An 18,966-nucleotide genomic window follows, 5' to 3' on the forward strand; every position below is an offset into this window, starting at 1 on the left:
ATTTCCTAAGCCATAGTAGTTATTTTAAATTACTGTATTTTCTGGCGTATAAGACTACTTTTGAACCTCAAAAAAATCCCCCAAAAATGGGGGGTCGTCTTATACGCCGAGTATAATATCTCCAAGGTAACCGAAGTATAAGTATAACCGGTAGATGAAAATTAGGGGGGTCGTCTTATATGCCCAGTCGTCTTATACGCCAGAAAATACGGTAGTTTTTTTTAATCACAATTATTTTTTTCATGTGTAATTAACATGCATTCATATCCCATAGGTGTGCATTTTTTTCTCATCAATGTAAATTTTATCTGCTCCATGCTTTACTTAATGAACATATTATAGATCACAAGTGCCACCAGATAAAGGATGAGTTAAAATTATACTGTGATTTTCATGAATTTTTAGAAAGAAACTTGCTACAAAATGTGTTAAAATAACACAGATGTAGTAAATTTATCTGACCTATACAGTAGATCTTTTAGTAAACTAAATAGGTTTTGATTATGAAATTGAACAAGTGATGAACATGTGAATGAAAATTGTGCAAGGAACAAACATTTGTGAAATGACTCTATAGGGTGAAAAGTTGCAGGTTGCTTAGGTTTACACAAGATACTTTTGACAATTAGACACTTAACTGTCAGTCTATACTGCTCCTGGTTCATTTAAGAGATCCAAAGCTAAATATTGGGGTCATTCTTTAATATTAATAATAAATTTGAGTAGTTGCTTGTCCACCTATTTATTCTCTTCTATATACCGGTAGTAACTACACAATTTCAGAGCTACCTAGATTTAAAGAGAAACACCTGTTGTCATCTTTACAGTAGAGTTCTATCACAAATCTGATTAAAAGCTTCAAAACTGGCGCACAATGACATCTTCACACACAAGGGCACATCACAGATGTAACTAAAATTCAAGTTCGTTGGCCTTGCAAAATGTCCTTTGTCTATGGAATACTTCAAATATCTGCCATGCTGCGGCAGGTCCACTAAATGTCTCTAGCACTGAGCACAGTCAAGTAGATTTGATTCCTTCAAAGGCACAGAACTTCCACCTCTTCTCCAGTGTTGCTCCTACACCAGTGAATTCTTGTTTAAACATTCGAGGTAACCTTATCAATATGGTTTCAATTTCATTTGCTGAAATCTACAAGAAAGAATTAAAAAGTGAAATTAATAAGCAATAATTTAAAATTCAAAGACAAGCCCCTTTTAATGACATAGAAATGGTGTTGCTGCATAGCAAGCAGAAGCAATGACACTGATTAAATGATAGAAATGACTGCAGCTTGAAACCCCACTTTTCAAAAGGTCAGTCCACCAAAAACTGCTAATTTTGGTAGACACAGGGGAATGTTCACAAACTTTGTGACAAACCCCATTGAAGTCTATTGGAGGTGCATCTTGTTAACCAATTGTGACTATTTGTAGGGTTATTAAGAAATTTTAACTAAAAAAAAATAAAAATCAAAAAAATCAAAGCAGGGGAAGCTGTGAACTGCCATGGGGGACATGTAGCTATGATAAAATAAATATGATAAAATAAATAACATCTCTTCTTACACAGTTGTTAGCTTTCCATTAAAGGTTCAACACACACAAACACACACACACTGACAATATGGCTGCTGTGAGCCCACCCTTTTATAAAAGTGCTTGGTTTATTTATTCCTTCAAATTATTGGCTATTGTGACTCAGCTGACGAGTACAAACACTATGCACTTCATTAAAACTTGTACTGTTTTTGGTGGCAAATATGCACGTTTTTGGAGAAAGGTTTGATATTTGCAACTTATGGGGAATCACTGTGAATTCTTGATAGTAACAGACCCGAATCTGATCCATACTTATAACTAAAAGGGTGGACTGAGCCGTTAACTGACAGAGTTTTGAGAGAAAAACAGTATTTCATCATTGCTTAACTGTCTAATAGATCTGCATAATTGTTGCAGTTAGATGTTCAGGCCTGCAGCCAGAGGGGTTGGAAATTCAAACAAATATGATCAAAAACCCTAAGCTAAATTAGAGGCAGCCTGGTCTGCACTACAGTTGCACCAGATTCTATTGGAGGAGGTGTTAAGGGAGCTAGAGATAAAAAGGTTTTAGGAGCAAAAAAAAGTTTTGGGTGATATTTTAAAAATAGGTTGGTGATGTAACTCAGGGAAGAGTTTTGAATGGCCTTGCATATGGTTTGTGTTTTAAATGTATTTGTTAAAGCATAACTAAAGGCTTTTTTTTTTTTTTTAATTTTGGATAGAGTGGATAGAGTGGAGAGAAATTAGAACACCTGTCCTGTTTTTATTGCTTTCTGTGCCCCCCGTTATTGATTCAACCTCTCTATTTGTCTTGTATACCATTATCACTGAAAGTAAAAGAAAATCACACATGTTGGGCTGTCCCAAGAAAAGTAATAGAGGGGAAATCTTGCAATAGGGATACTAGTTCTGGTGACCTGGGAGTCCCCAAGAAATTCCCTTACATTGCAAGCATTTCCTCTCACTTCTTGTTTAGGAAAGAACACGAAAGAGAATCTCCGCAGTGGGAGAGAGATGACAAAAGAAATTTGACAGGGGTTTTAACCTTCCCTTACTCTATCCAAAAGGAAAAAAAAAAAAAAGTTTTGGCCCATAGTTCTACTTTAAGTGAACAGAAACCAGTGGTGGGGCAGGCACAGTGGAAACTGAATTGTGGTGTGGTGGATGGGTCTGGCAGCAGGAATCAGGACAGACTGAATGAATGAAAATAGCCTATGCAGAGGAAGACCAACAAGGAGGAAATTGAAGTAGTCGGGTGAGAGACAACATGAGAGTGACTTAGTAGCTTGGTGGTGTCATTGGTTAAGGAGTGTTTTTTAAAAAATATTATAGAGGTGAGGGCTGCAAGATTTGGATGAACATTAAATGTAGGGCCGGAAGAAAAGCTCAAAGTCAAGGACTACACCTACCACCCGGCATGCAAGAAGGGGCCGATAGTTGTGCTATCAATTTTGATTAAAAAGTCTGGGAGGACGAGGAGGTAAGGGGTTCAGGGGTTAGAAAATATTATGAGCTCAGTCTTGGAAAGACTGCTTTAGGAAGTGGTGTGACATGAAAATTATAGAGATATACTGTACTTGGGTGCAATCAGCATGGACATGATATAGGAAGCCATGGGATGCTGTCAGCTGACCGAGGGATAGAGAATAGAGGAGGTCCGAGGATAGAACAGTGGCAGACCCCTACAGAAAATATAAAAGGAGAGAAGGAAATTAAATTGTAGGCGACACTGAAGGAGCACTCAGGTAGGAAGTGAACCAGGGAATAGCAGCATCTTGGAGGCCAAAGGAGTAACTTTTTTGGAAGGAAAGGTGGTCTACTGTACCAAAAGCAGCAGAAAGGTATAATATTATGAGTGTGGAGTAGTGTCCATTGGTTTTAGCCGCTAAGTCGTTTGTGAGTTTCAGAAGAACAGTTTCAGTTGAGTGTTGTGGACAAAAGCTAGACTTTAGGGGTCAAGAAGGTTGTTACCTGTGAGGCAGCAATTCAGACAGCTTAAAAATAAGCCTTATATAAGTTTGGTGATAAAAGGCAGCAAGAAGATGGGTCTTCAGTTATTCAGATAGGTGGGGCCCAGTGGGGGCTTTTTATGTATGAAGGTGACCAGTGCATTTTTTGGAGGGGAGGGGAAGATGCCAGTCCAGCAGTAGAGATTAAAGATGTGTGTTAGAGAGGGTATAAATAGAGCGTGACCACAGTAGTTGTGAGGGAATTGGGTTTAGGAAGCAGGAGGTTAGGTGGGTGTCAGAGAAAGGTTTAGCAAACTTCTGTGTAGTTCACATATTAAGTTTATCACTTTGTCTGCATGCACATGTGCAGTCATCATACAGCAGCTTCTACTATCCCTTGCATGACTCTGAAATCAGGCACAATTGCAGAGTCACAGACTTTTCCATTCTGAATTATAGCCACTCGTGTGGAAGTCTGGATTCCAGGTGATTCTAAGAGATTTATTAATTGAGTATTGTCATTTTGTCACTGCAATGAGAAATCAACGCAAACCCTCAATATGCTCTTCTAGTTATGCTATCAATGCTGGCTTTTCAAACTTTTGATGTAGCTAGGTGGGTCCTGAACAATGTCAGAGTGGGGGGTCCATATATTCTACATGTCAAACCTAATAGCTCCTGGATTTGTTTATATGTGCTAGCCTGTAGCAAAGATTGCACTGACAATGTGAAAGAAACACACTTCCAGCAGATTTTATAGCTCCCCAAAGCTTGGGGAAAGGTGGGAGCTGCTAAGCTGGGAGTACAGTATGTCTGGACCACAAACATGGTAAGTTCCATTGCTGTTGCTTGCCTAAAAGAGACTTATCCAAAACCTTGCTACCTTGACTTATGTAAATCTAATAAAAAAACAGCAGTTTAGGAACATTCTGAAGATATAACTGGCATACATGGATTGAAAATTCGGCCTTTCCAATTGCCTGCAATGCTGATCAGTGTATTCTGATGTTGGGGAAGTCTCTCCACTTTCAGAATACAACAGTTCAGCAGGGAGGATTCCCCCGTCCACCTCAAATGTGTGGATGGGAGAATCCGGTCACTTTTTTTTTTTGTTCAACCAGCTGATTTAACAAAAAATAAACTAACTTATAGGCTGCCTTAACCACTTGCCGACCGCCGCACGACTATCTACGTGGGCGGTCAGCCCCTCACAGGCAAAGTGACGTAGGGCTACGTCACTAGCTTGTGAGGGTCTAGGGAGCGAGCGCGCGCCGCCGGAGGCGCGCTCCCGCTCCCGCGTGGTCACGGACCCCCCCGCGCGTGTGACCGGCGGACCCGTTCGCCGCCGGCCACTCTGCGATCGGCGGGGGAGAGGGAGAAAGTCAGGCAGCTTGTGTAAACAAGCTGCCTGTCATTCTCCTCTCTGTATGAGAGATGATCACATGGATCTACTATGTAGATCCGTTGATCACTCTGCATACAGTTGAAGCCACAGCCAATCACAGTTAGAATCACGCCCCTAGGGACACACACAGCCCCTCCCTCTCAAATAAAGTTAACCCCTTCACTACCAGTGTATTTTTACAGTAACAGTGCATATATATAGCACTGATTACTGTAGAAATGTCACTGGTAACCCCAAAAGTGTCAAAAATGTCAGTCAAGGGTCCGATCTGTCCGCCGCAATGTCGCAGTACCGCAAAAAAAATCGCAGATCGCCGCCATTACGCGTTAAAAAAAAAAACAACAAAAATGACAAAAATCTTTCCCTTTGTTAGTAAACGCAATAACTTTTGCGCAAACCAATCAAAATACGCTTTTTGCGATTTTTTTTACCAAACATAGGTAGCATAAAACAAATTGGCCGAAAATATTAAAAAATTTTGATTTTTACATTTTTTTGGGGGGAATTTCATATAAAAAAAAGGGAAAAATATTGCTATTTTTGCAAAATTTAAGCTCTTTTTTTGTTTATAGCGCGTGATCAAAAAATCGCACAGGTAAACAAATACCGCCAAAAGAAAGCTCTGTTTGTGGGAAAAAAAGGACGCCAAATTCGTTTCGGTACAGCGTCGCACGACCGTGCAATTGTCCGTTAAAGTCACGCAGTGCCGAATCGCAAAATACCCTCTGGTCGTTTAGCAGCCAAATCCTCTGGGGCTTAAGTGGTTAAAAGAACTTTAACAAAACAGATAGTTTTATTCTTTTTTTTTATCATCTATAGGCTGCCTAAAAGAACTTCAACATAACAGATATTTTTATTATTTTTTTGTGTAATCTTTATTTTACATTTTAAGCCGTACAAAATATAAAATAAGAAACAGGGAAAAAAAGATGGGTGAAAGGAGAGCATTACTGAAGAACACTGATAAAGGTAGCAATAGAAGTCATTACAGTATAGCCATTGCAAGTCCGCCCCTGTCCTGGATATTTGATCTAAGTGGACACTCTCCTCAAACTCTGGGGGAAGGAGAGAGGGCTTGCATAGAAAATTTAAAATTGCAAGTGGCAATCCATTCCTCTGCCTCCATGATCTCCGTCACCTTCCCAATCCAGTCCTGCTTGCACAAGACATGCAGGCTCTTCCAATGAATTGGTATAAGGCATTTTGCAGTATTGAGGTGGTGATGGAGTGCACTGCATTGATAGTGAGAGAGATGGATGGGGGGGATGTAGAGTAAAAAAATGCTACGGTGAGGAAGGAAAATCAAGACCGCCCAATATGTGTCTGCGAATAGCAGACCAAAGGGGTGATAATGGACAGGATTCTGGCAAGGGACATGGGCACTCAGTACCACGTCGACAGCAGCTTATAGTTATTATCTTGCGCTGAGCTAGAGCGTGTCAAATGGTACAGGTGATGCAGTTGTTCGCCAGTGAACTCACAATGAAGGTCACGCTCCCATTCTCTGATATATAATGGTTTAGGGCTAGGGGTATCCGAATCAAGCAATTTATAAAGAGCCAAGATCATACGGGGTAGGGGGTCTTTAGTGGCCCATAGCCGTTGTAGAGAGTCAGCCTGGGTTAGGTTAAGAGAGGGTTAATAGAAGAGGGCAAGTACTTCCCTTTCAGGCCTGCTTATTAGACAGCTGGTCAGAGATGCTGGGAGGAATGGCTGTTTTGCTATCAGTGCTGAGGAGACCTTAGTACTGATAGCGTTCAAACTCTTTAAGGGTAGACCTAATCTGAGACGTGTGGCGTTGTGTGAAAACAAAATCAGTGAGTCTGCGATACCTCAAAAAGTTGAATGGGGAAACTGCCATACCGCTCCCTGAAGGTAGCCAGCAGGGTCAGGGTATGACGCTCACATTTTTATTCTTGATAGCATATCATGCTCTTGACAGATACATGCTGATTGTGATCAGATGCTACTGTTACTGCATTAACATTCCACGTAATTGCGTGTTAATGATGTGCACTATTTTGCCCAGTGAGACAATGCTACCTTTTTGTAGTAATTACAATAAACCTAACCTTAGTGTGTTTCAAAATGAGCCTGCACCTTTTTGTTAGAAAATTGAATTAACAAGCTGGAATATAAGTTTATTACATACAAAACAAAGAAAAGGTCATAGTCAATAAACATACATGCTCAGTTTTTAAAATATAGGCTAATGCTATATTGTGGGTGGAAAGCAGATGAACAATACAGCAACAAATATTCTCTTTACTTGCTTATTTCATCTGAAACAGGACATATCACTCAAATATAAGCATTTATGAAAGCCACTACTTTTATCATATATACACAGTATATATATATATATATATATATATATATATATATATATATATATATTATATACACATACATACACAGTATATATATAATCAGCCAATTACATGGCAGCAACTCAATGTATTAAGGGATTTAGGCATCTAGACATGGGGAAGGCGACTTTCTGAAATTCAAACTGAGCTAGGGTTTACATGGTCTGAAAAAGAGAAAATATCCAGTGAGCAGACTGGATCAAAATGTCTGGTTGATATTAGAGGAGAATGAGCAGACGAGATGACAGAAAGGCAACAGTAACTCAAATAACCACTCATTCCAATCAAGGTATGCAGAATACCATCTCTGAATGCACAACACATGAAACCTTGACATAGATGGGCTACAGCAGCAGACAACCACACCAGGTGCCAGTCCTGTCAGCTAAGAACAGGAAACTGAGGCTACAATTCGCACAGGCTCACTAAAATTAGACAATTGAAGGCTGGAATAACGTTGCCTGGTCTGATGAGTCTCGATTTCAGGTGCAACATTCAGATGGTAGGCAAAGTTGATTGGATGGTGCTTCCCAGTACAGATGCACAAAGATCCAATACACACTGCAAAAGCAACCCAGGGGCTTTTGAAGGAAAAGAAGTGGAATATTCTGCAATAGCCAAGTCAATCACCTGATCTCAACCCAACAGAGCATACAGTCAGGTCCATAAATATTGGGACATAGACACAATTCTAATCTTTTTGGCTCTATACACCACCACAATGGATTTGAAGTGAAGCAAAATAGATGTGCTTTAACTGCAGAATTTCAGCTTTAATTTGAGGGCATTTACATCAAAATCAGGTGAAAGGTGTAGGAATTACAACAGTTTGTATATGTGCCTCCCACTTTTTAACCACTTGCCTACAGGGCACTTTCCCCCCCTTCCTGCCCAGGCCAATTTTCAGCTTTCAGCGCTCTCACGCTTTGAATGACAATTGCGCGGTCATGCTACACTGTACCCATATGAAATTTTAATCATTTTTTCACACAAATAGAGCTTTCTTTTGGTGGTATTTAATCACCTCTGGGTTTTTTTTTTCCTTACAAAAAAAAAGAAGAAAAAAGACAGAAAATTTTGAAAAAAAAAGTTTTTCTTATTTTCTGTGAGTAAATTTTGAAAATAAATACATTTTTCTCCTTCACTGATGTGCGCTGATGAGGCGGCACTGATGGGCACTGATAGGCTGCACTGATGGGCACTGATGAGGTGGCACTGATGAGGAGGTACTAATATGCGCACTGATGAGCACTGATAGGCGGCACTGATGAGCACTGATAGGCGGCACTGATAGGCGGCACTGCTGGGCACTGAGAGGCGGCACTGCTGGGCACTGAGAGGCAGCACTGACAGGCGGCACTGATGGGCACTGAGAGGCGGCACTGATGGACACTGATGGGTGGCACTGATGGACACTGACGGGTGGCACTGATGAGCACTGTTGGGCGGCACTGATGAGCAGCACCATCAGTGCCCACACTCAGTGCCCATAGTCAGTGCCCATCAGTGCCTAGATGAGCAGGCACTGACTGGCAGCACTATGGGCACTGATGGGGGACACTGATGGCGGGCACTGTGGGCACTGATGGCATTTTATTTACCTCTTGTGTAACCAGGGCACTGGTGATCAGTGCCCTGATTACATTTCTCTGTGTCTGATCGGTTCTCCTCTTCCTCACACTGCAGTCTCTGTGTGAGGAAGAGAGCTGGCAATGAGAGATGATCTCATATGTTTACATTTGAGATCATCTCTCATTGGATGTTCCGATCACGTGGTAAATGGCCGCTGTGATTGGCCATTCACCACGATCTGTGATTGGCTGTGTCCAAGGGACACGGCCGACACAGATTTTCCCCGATGCGCGCTCGCGGGAGCGTGCGGGGAGCCTGTTACTGGGAGGCCGTTTAAAGACGGCCTCCCGGAAATTAGAGCCTGCGCTGTAGCCGTCTTTCGGCTATAGCGCGGGCGGGAGGTGGTTAAGGGACCAAAAGTAATAGGACAATTAGCTGCTCAGCTGTTCCATGGCTAGGTGTGTGTTATTCCCTCATTATCCCATTTACAAGGAGCAGATAAAAGGTCCGGAGTTAATTTCAAGTGTGCTATTTGCATTTGGAATCTGTTGCTGTCAACTCTCAATATGAGATCCAAAGGGCTCACCATCAGTGAAGCAAGCCATCATTAGGCAGAAAAAACAAAACAAACCCATCAGAGAGATAGTAAAAATATTAGGTGTGGCCAAATCAACTGTTTGGAACATCCTTAAAAAGAAAGAACGCACCGGTGAACTCAGCAACACCAAAAGACTCGGAAGACCACAGAAAACAACTGTGGTTTATGACCGAAGAATTCTTTCCCTGGTGAATAAAACACCCTTCACAACAGTTGGCCAGATCAAGAACACTCTCCAGGAGGTAGGTGTATGTGTGTCAAAGTCAACAATCAAGAGAAGACTTCGCCAGAGTGAATACAGAGTGTTCACCACAAGATGTAAACCATTGGTGAGCCTCAAAAACAGGAAGGCCAGATTAGAGTTTGCCAAATAACATCTAAAAAAGCCTTCACAATTCTGGAACAACATCCTATGGACAGATGAGACCAAGATCAACTTGTACCAGAGTGATGGGAAAAGAAGAGTATGGAGAAGGAAAGGAACTGCTCATGATCCAAAGCATACCACCTCATCAGTGAAGCATGGTGGTGACAGTGTCATGGTGTGGGCATGTATGGCTGTCAATGGAACTGGTTCTCTTGTATTTATTAATGATGTGACTGCTGACAAAAGCAGCAGGATGAATTCTGAAGTGTTTTGGGCAATATTATCTGCTCATATTCAGCCAAATGCTTCAGAACTCATTGGACGGCGCTTCACAGTGCAGATGGACAATGACCTGAAGCATACTGCGAAAGCAACCAAAGAGTTTTTTAAGGGAAAGAAGTGGAATGTTATGCAATGGGCAAGTCAATCACCTGACTGTCGGGATTATTGGGGGTGATTGATTCAAATAATAATAGGTAAAATAAAAATGATTTTAAAAGCCATGTATATTCATATTATGCATAAAAGGTTCTGAATAGGACAGGATCCATCTTGTTTTTAAGGTGAAAGAAGGTTCATATATGTCTTGTTGCAAAATGTCTCTTACAAGTTCAACAATAGGGTCTTATAATTTCAGCAGACATTTCTATTTTCTTTTGTCATAAATAAGTTGATACCTTGACATCTCTATCAGATAAGACTTAGTCAGTCTGATACCAGATGTTAAGGGGATGGTAGTGCCAGTCTGTCTATAAGTATTTAACAATGGACAATACCCCAGTATATTCTAGCAGACATTTAAAGATGAACCATATAAGTTTTTATAGATACATTATTATATGTGAGAAGATATTAGCCATAATTATGTTATTATATTATGTAAGGCATATACATATATATTTAGGAATGTTATATCACATTTTGGGTTTATATTCTCATAGTAATAATCTTACTTAGAATACATTACTTTTAAGTGTAAGGACATATGTATCTCGTCACTAATTACCTCATTTCAGAGAAGTTTGTGTCTAAGTGTTCAGAGGTATCATAGATCTTCCTATCCTAGTCTAGATGTCTGACAGTTATGTCACAATCCAAATAAGTAATGGCTATTCACTAGTTAGAGGTCAATAGGTCATCAGATAACAAAATGTTTTAATTATGTTAAATACAAAATCTAATGAACGGTACGATACTGCCCTCTGTAGACAAAATACCAGGTGCAGTCTTGAGATAATTTTAGATATTCCCATATAGAAATATTATATTGTATTAAAAATAATTATTATTAAAATGGTTTACCAGATCCAATAATTGCAAGGTGAATGATGGAAATACAGATGGACATTTATGTATGTACTGGGAGTTTGGACAAAGTTTTATATGTGTTTTATGATTACTCTTACATATAGAGAAATCATCCTTATTTTATTATACCAAGTATTGGGTTAATTATCAAAAGAGGTGTGTCTTTGACCTCACCAGTTTAGGTATAGAATATCTCGACCAATTGGGATAATGTTTCATCTCTCTGGGTTTAACTTATGGTAATTTTTATAGCCCTTTGTTCTTACTGTATAAAAGAACATCCCAGATGAGAGATAGACACACATCACTTTACACTACTGACAACACACCTCACACTTACACCACACACGCTACTACGTCAATCGATAGACTCATCCAGACATACTCTATTTGTCCATCATTCATCTGAAACTTGAAGGGAAGCCACCATCTTAAGAAAGGCGTCCATCTTAGGACTCTGGTAACGCCCAATTGAAGCTAGCGGCCATCTTAAGTGTGGTAATTATGCCTTGCTGTATTATTTGATTTTATTCAACAATTGTTTATTCCTTCCTTATATGTTTTATATTGCATATTTAAGGGTAATGAGATTACAATCCCAGCCGTATAAACCATGGTAGATTTTTCTCTAAAAAGCTGATTTTTGTTTTTATACATTTTTATTAATATCAGATTCAGTGCATTATTTGCAATTTTAAGTCTTCCGTTTTGCATGGCTTATTCTCATTCCATCTGCAGTGGAATGACTTTGGGCTATGTGATTACGCAGACCATTGTAGTCTGTTTATATAGAACCTTAATTTATGGCTTATACTATACCTGGGAAGAAATGGTAATCTTTCAGTTTCACTTTCATTATTGAGCTAAACATCACATTGCATTGATTATTTGAAGTTAGTATTTTTATGTAGAAGTTATCTTTTTGTGTCATTTCTTGTTTGATCATATATCGTGTTTACATGTCTTGAGAATAAATATTTTTATATATATTCCACACTGTAGACTGTATTCACTAAGATTGGTATATGCTTTTAAAAATAAATTAATCAATTAAAAAGAATTCACGACATTGATTTATGGCATAAGTGGAGACTCTCCTACCGCACAGATCTTTGCTTATTAACCATAAATAAATACACTGCTATATTCAGAGCAGTATAAATATTCTGACATAATTAAGTACGAGCGCGAGATATTTATTATTAAATATTCTTACATGACCTGAATCCGATTGAGCATGCATTTCACTTGCTGAAGACAAAACTGAAGGGAAAATGCAGGAACAAGCAGGAACTGAGGACAGTTGCAGTAGAGGTCTGGCAGAAACCTAGCGTCTGGTGATGTTTATGCATTCCAGACTTCAGGCTGTAATTGACTGCAAAGGATTTGCAACCAAGTATTAAAAAGTGAAAGTTTGATTTATGATTGTTAATCTGTCCCATTACTTTTGATCCCTTAAAAAATGGGAGGCACATATACAAACTGTTGTATTTTCTACACAGTTCACCTGATTTGGATGTAAATACCCTCAAATTAAAGCTGAAAGTTAACGCACATCTTGTTTGTTTCATTGCAAATCCATTGTGGTGGTGTATAGAGCCTAAAAGATTAGAATTGTATTGATGTCCCAATATTTATAGACCTGACTGTACATTTCACTTGCTGAAGGCAAAACTCAAAGCAGAAAGACCCACAAAGAACTGAAGAGACAGCTGCAGTTAGAGCCTGGAAAAGCATCAAAAAGGAGGAAACCTAGTCTTTGGTAATGTACATGGGTTCCAGACTTCAGGCAGTCATTACCAGTAAAGGAGTCTCAACAAAATATTAAAAATGAACATTTGTGAATATTTGTGATTTTTTTTTTTTGTCCGACTACACTTGAGCCCCTGAAAATAGGTGGACTGTGTAGAAAAATGGTTGCAGTCCCTGAAATTTTTACCTAATTTTTATGTTCAACACCTTGAATTACAGCTGAAAGTTTGCACTTCAAATTAGTTTTGATTTTTTTCATTTTAATTTTATGCTGGTGGCATTCAGAGCCAAAAGTATGAAAATTGTGCCTGTGTCCAAATATATATGGACCTAACTGTGTGTGTGTGTGTGTGTGTGTGTGTGTGTGTGTGTGTGTATATATATATATATATATATATATATATATATATATATACACTGCTCAAAAAAATTAAAAGAACTCTATGAAAACACATCAAATCTCCGAGGTGAAAAATATCATGCTGGATATCTATACTGATATAGACTAGATAAAGTGTAAGGAATGAAAGGATGCCACATTATTACTTTGGAAATGAAAATGATCAACCTGCAGAGGGCTGAACTTAAAGACACCCGAAAATCAAAGTGAAAAAAATATGTAGCAAACTAGTCCGTTTTGCTGAAATTTCATTGCAGCAACTCAAAATGGTACATAGTAGTTTGTATAGCCCCCGCATGCTTGTATGCATGCCTGACAACGTCCTAATGAAACCACAGATGGTGTTCTGGGGTATTTCCTCCCAGATCTACACTAGGGTATCACTGAGCTCCTGAACAGACCAAAGTGCAGCCTGTTGGCGTTGGATGGATCGAAACATAATGTCCCAGAGGTGTTCTATAGGTATTAGGACAGGCGAGCGAGGGGGGCCATTCAATGGTATCAAATTCCTTCATCCTCCAGGAACTGACTGCCAGTTAGCACCTTAGTCTGTTCAGGAGCTCAGTGATGCCCTTGTCCACATCTGGGAGGAAATACCCCAGGACACCATATGTCGTCTCATTAGGAGCTGCCCCAACATTGTCAGGCATGCAAACAAGCACCATACAAACTACTGAGTACCATTTTGAGTTGCTGCAATAAAATTTCAGCAAAATGAAATAGCCTGCTGCATAATTTTTTCACTTTGATTTTCAGGGTGTCATTGAATTCAGCCCTCTGTAGGTTGGTAATTTTCATTTTAATCAAATGATGTGGCATCCTTTAATTCCTAACACATTACCCAGTCCATATCAGTATAGATATCCAGCATAAGATTTTTCCCCATTGAGATCTGATGGTTTTTCAAATTGTTCCTTTAATTTTTTTGAGCAGTGTATATGGTAAACCTAGATATGCATTTGTCTTTCTAAGATAACTGTAGCTCACATTTAAGAAATGTGATTCTGCATAGATTACATTACAAATAGGTTGACAGCGTTCTTGTTTTACTAGTAATTTAACAATCATTCTCTGCATCTAGACTGATAATAAACTGTTTGTTATTAACCTGGGAAGATCTGGAATGCACTGTTTATGCCATGAAATATGTCATGATGGAGTTTTCATGTTACTTGAAAACTATTAACATTGTAATTGCCTTTCAGGAAACCTCCCACAGTGTTAAATTAGTAACACCTCATTCTAAATGTCTATTAACAATCGCTAAATAAGTGAACTGTGGAACATCCATGGAAATGCAGGTGACATCCATATGAATGCAAATTAATTCATCATGCCTGATACAATTATAACAAGCACAGCACAGTTCCCTAATAGCAAGTCATTCACTAATACAGTACAAATGGTAATGCAAATTTTATGCTTCCAGTCAATGTTATCTATCTAGATGCCTGTCATCTTTAGACAATGTTATTATATTAATTTGCGTTCTGGTAAAATACTCTTTATTAATAAGACCAACATAATGGCTATACCATGAGCACCTATAAACTTACAGTCAAGGACTTGCTACCGGAGTGATAATTTACACTTCCAGTAGGTCCATAGTATTTGATTTTCATATGTCAATAGATTTCATATACAACCTGATATGGACAACATCAATATATTAAGAAGGTTTCTATATTGGCATCTGCTACTAAAAACTGGAAAACGTGTTTGTGACCTCTTCCATGAAGGAGGTGTCTCCTCCTCATACAGCTCCTGTGAACTGATTTCCAGCTTTTACATGTACCACTATAAACTGTTGATCTACTGGTACAGCCATAAAATATGATTCTTGATTTGTACACTGAGATCTCTCACTGTTGTTTACTAAAGGAGCATTCTGGCTGTTTTGCTGGACCTCTGAGTTTGATGCTTTATAAATCATTGATTCTGATGAAGTAGAAAAATCAGAAGGTATTCCTTACTGAAATACATGTTCTCAAAGTACTGAAGCAAGAGGTCCATCATGACAGCCTGGCCACTTGCAAAATGAGAAGTCAGCAAAGGCAGCCTCTATAGTAGTAAAAAAACCACACTGCTTCCTCTCTCTTGGCCTGAATCCACTGCTAATGGGTGCTCTCCAGATGAACAGCTAATTCCAGCTTACATATGAATCCCACATGTAGAGAAGTGCCTAACAAATACAAATGAACTACTGCATGGGGTGCTTATTTCTGGGTGAGGCATGTTAGATCAGGAGGTCCCAGGACTGGCTTCACTTGTACATGTTCAGTACAATCAAAGCTTTTACAAGCATCTAATACTCCTGATGCAGCTGATCTTATTCCTCCATACACATGATAACCTCCTTGTCAGTCTCAAGAATGGTTTTCTTTTATAACCCAGTACACTATAGGAAAGGGTGCCAGGCAAATAAGGAAAAAACATTATATGGCAAAAGAGGTGTTGATCCCAGGGATATGCGGCGATATTCCTAAATAAAACTTCATAAAGTAAAAACGTATCATTGAGTTAGGTAAGTCCCCAGTTATTTGTTAAATTTTGCAGCCAGGGTAGGGGGTTTCTTATGTACAGTAGGAATTTCACACATACAGAAAACTTCACAATGAAATAGGAAACACATTTTACCCTTGAGTCCAGCTGTTGAAGATAAGACCACAAGTATTCTATATTGGCGCCAAAGGGATGGACATTGAGAAATGTTGATATGATACCTAAGTGCAAAAGGATATATGACATATTAAAATATAGTTAGACAACTGTGGCCTTTTGCATCTTGTAAAACCAAAATACATGGCATGTCAAGAACTGGTAAAATGATAGGAGGTGAGACTGCTGTAGAATATAATCTACTTTTCGGATGAATTGAAGTCACTAAGCTTCTCAGCTCACCTGAAGACTTGTCAAAGGTTGTGAGTTGAATGATTCCACTAAATTGTGCAGCACACAGACGTGACACATTCTGCAGCCAGGTAAATGTGAAAAAACAATGTGGAACAGTATTTTTTCATTTCAGTCTGCTAGAAACTTATTAACCATCCATTTTATGCTTGATTTGCCAATACAAAATTGCAGCTACTGGAATAAGGCAATTATCATTTTTCTTAGCGTGGATGTTCCCTAGAGAAAATATTTTATATAGATGTGTCACGAAACACATTGACTTGAAGTTTCCCAATAATTACACCGTTCATAGTCATAAAAACTATTTAATTCCCATTACCGTTAAATTGTACTGTAAAAAAGGTACGATTCACCCTTCATGTTGTTGCTTAGTTTTCAGTGAAATAAACCAACCAGAAGATTAAAAAATGTTAGTAACGGTGAGGTTGTACATGTAAACAATTCTTTACATCAAACTATAACAATGATTAAAAACAAGATACCAGCCTGAAAGCTAAATACAAAGTTAGACTACATAAAGGTTAACTTTTTTTTTTTTTTCTACCAAACCTTTATTAACTCTGTTTATCCATCCACACTACATAGCAACACCAACATTTACTTGCAACTTTGTGGAATCCTGTGTCATGTATCTGAAAATAAGGCAAGAAAGGAGGCGACTTTGACACATTTAAAAAAAGCAAAAAATCATGTCTTATAGGACTATGATAGACCATTGTCATACTGCTTAAGTGTTCCATCAGGTCTTCTTATCCACCTAAATACAAGCCCCTCCAGCAGGGTAGAATTCATACTTTCTGAAACCCTAGCTTACTTCCCCTGTGTCAGCACTTTGCTACCCCAGTTTACTGGCTAGCCGAAAGCCAGCCATAGACAGTTCGAATCTCGGCCAGTTCAGCAGGAACCAGCCGAGATACTAACCATGTATGGGCAGGCTGTAAAAACCTAAGTTGATTGATCAATCAACTTGGGTACAACCAGCCTGTCGGCTGTAATAGCCGCTAGCAATAATGACTGTGTTCTCCCAGTGGGGGTGCCTTCTCTCGAACACCAGTTGCAAGCCCCCCCCCTTGCCGGGAGAACTCAAAGGCTCTGCAGGAGGGATTCCCCAATCACCACTGACCGTGTTGATGGGGAATCGAGCAGGAAAGAAAATTGCTCCATCTATGGCCGGCCTTAGTAAAACACGAACAAGATCAGACATCAAAGCCATCAGTCTCCAAACAATTCCTTTGTTTTTTGCTATAATCAGGAAAGTAACTTTAAAAAGCAGTGTACATGATTTTTTTGCAGATGTACAATCAAAATCTGTCAAAAAACAATAAACTTGATAAACAATATTGTTACCAACAGTATAATGGGATACAAAGTGTGACAGCTAAGACTGGCAGTATTAGATTATCTTCTGCACTCCCCGAAAAGAATGTGACATTTAAGGCATACACTATCAGTTCTAACAGAGTAGCAAAGATCCAGTTACACAAACTAGCTAGCTATCCAATGACAGTTTTCACTTCTTCTGTGGCTCAGAGAATGACATATTTTTGTGTCAATCCTTCCAGATACATGGAAGAGAGTCCATGCATGAAATGAAATATATATATATATATATATATATATATATATATTTAAAAGGTACTATTACCTACTAATGTAATTGTTTTAAGAAGATTTCTGTGCCTTCTAAACTTTTCTCCAGTATTCATTGAGATTTTTGCAGACAAAGCATCTGAGTAAATCCGAATGAATTATTGAGCATTACTAAGGATATAGGGTAAATATTTTTTAATAATAGGAGAGGCCTTGTATACAATAATTTGAAGATCTAAAGAAAGCCCTTATAAATTCAGTATTTCTGATTATTGTAGATCTCTCTCAACCATTTTAAATTCAAGTGTATGTGGATGATGAGACAATTTAATCAGTAAAAATGTGTTAGGAGTGCATTGGACATTGCTATAACTCAGACACATTGGGGGATTTGCACCACTTGTTTTGCGAACACCTCAGGTTACACTAAAAGGTGGTATTACAAAGAAAGACAAGGGGTGTTAATTCACAAAGACTTGTCTAGTGACAATTGGATCTTGAAGAGAAAGGCTTGTCAGTTGAAGTGGGAGGTAATTATTTCTTGACTCAAATGACGCAATGTGAGAGACAGAGCCACAGTTGTGTAATTGAACATGAAAGAGTCACTCCTTCACCCTTTAGTGGACATTTGTCGGGAGGAAATTTACTGTACCTATATAGATGGATCCAGATATTGGCACAATGAAATGTATGTGATGGGATTTGCGGTTTGAATTCCAGATTAGCAACTTTTGTTACAATATAAGCTTCCAGGATATATGTCTGCACAAAGAGCTGTGTTTGTTTTGCAGTCAGAGTGACAGTGCAAATGTGGTTCATTCACTCACATTGTATCTTTTCTATATGGTCCATGAGAGGCATGGTTGGTCCCTTAAAAAAATCCACTTCAACACGATCAAGTTTCTTTCAGAAATTGAACATATACGAAAGATCAAAATAAATCAGTGGTCCTTTTGCAAAATTAAAGCAATTGTGAGTGTAGTAATCAAAATAACAAGAATCTGATAAGGCTTCTTCTTTACAAGATTTAATTCGGTCACAGGATAAAGAGGGGGACCCTGAAATGTTATCTTAGTTAGAATCAGTGCAGACTGATAGCGGAGGTTAAATTTTTTGTAAAAAATATTGAAGGTCAATTGCTTACTTTAATTTCAACAATAACGGCTGGAACGCCATTGAAATTTAACTATTCTCTTTTTGCA

General features: G+C 38.7%; 1 protein-coding gene across 2 annotated transcripts in view; it reads right to left on the reverse strand.

Annotated features, from left to right (window-relative positions):
- Positions 1 to 356: 356 nt before the first annotated feature.
- ENOX1 (ecto-NOX disulfide-thiol exchanger 1) overlaps positions 357 to 18,966 on the reverse strand; it is a 321,535-nt gene continuing 302,925 nt past the window's right edge. For both annotated transcript variants that reach the window (XM_082245942.1, XM_082245941.1), the window contains exons 14-15: positions 15,899 to 15,984; positions 357 to 1,152 (exon numbers count right to left, since the gene is read on the reverse strand). In XM_082245942.1, the coding sequence (XP_082102068.1) occupies positions 1,021 to 1,152; positions 15,899 to 15,984 (218 nt within the window). In that variant the 3' untranslated portion in view covers positions 357 to 1,020. The remainder of the gene's footprint in view (positions 1,153 to 15,898; positions 15,985 to 18,966) is intronic.

Source organism: Pelophylax lessonae, assembly GCF_965119305.1.
Source record: "Pelophylax lessonae genome assembly, chromosome: 2".
In the NCBI taxonomy this organism is placed as follows: domain Eukaryota; kingdom Metazoa; phylum Chordata; class Amphibia; order Anura; family Ranidae; genus Pelophylax; species Pelophylax lessonae.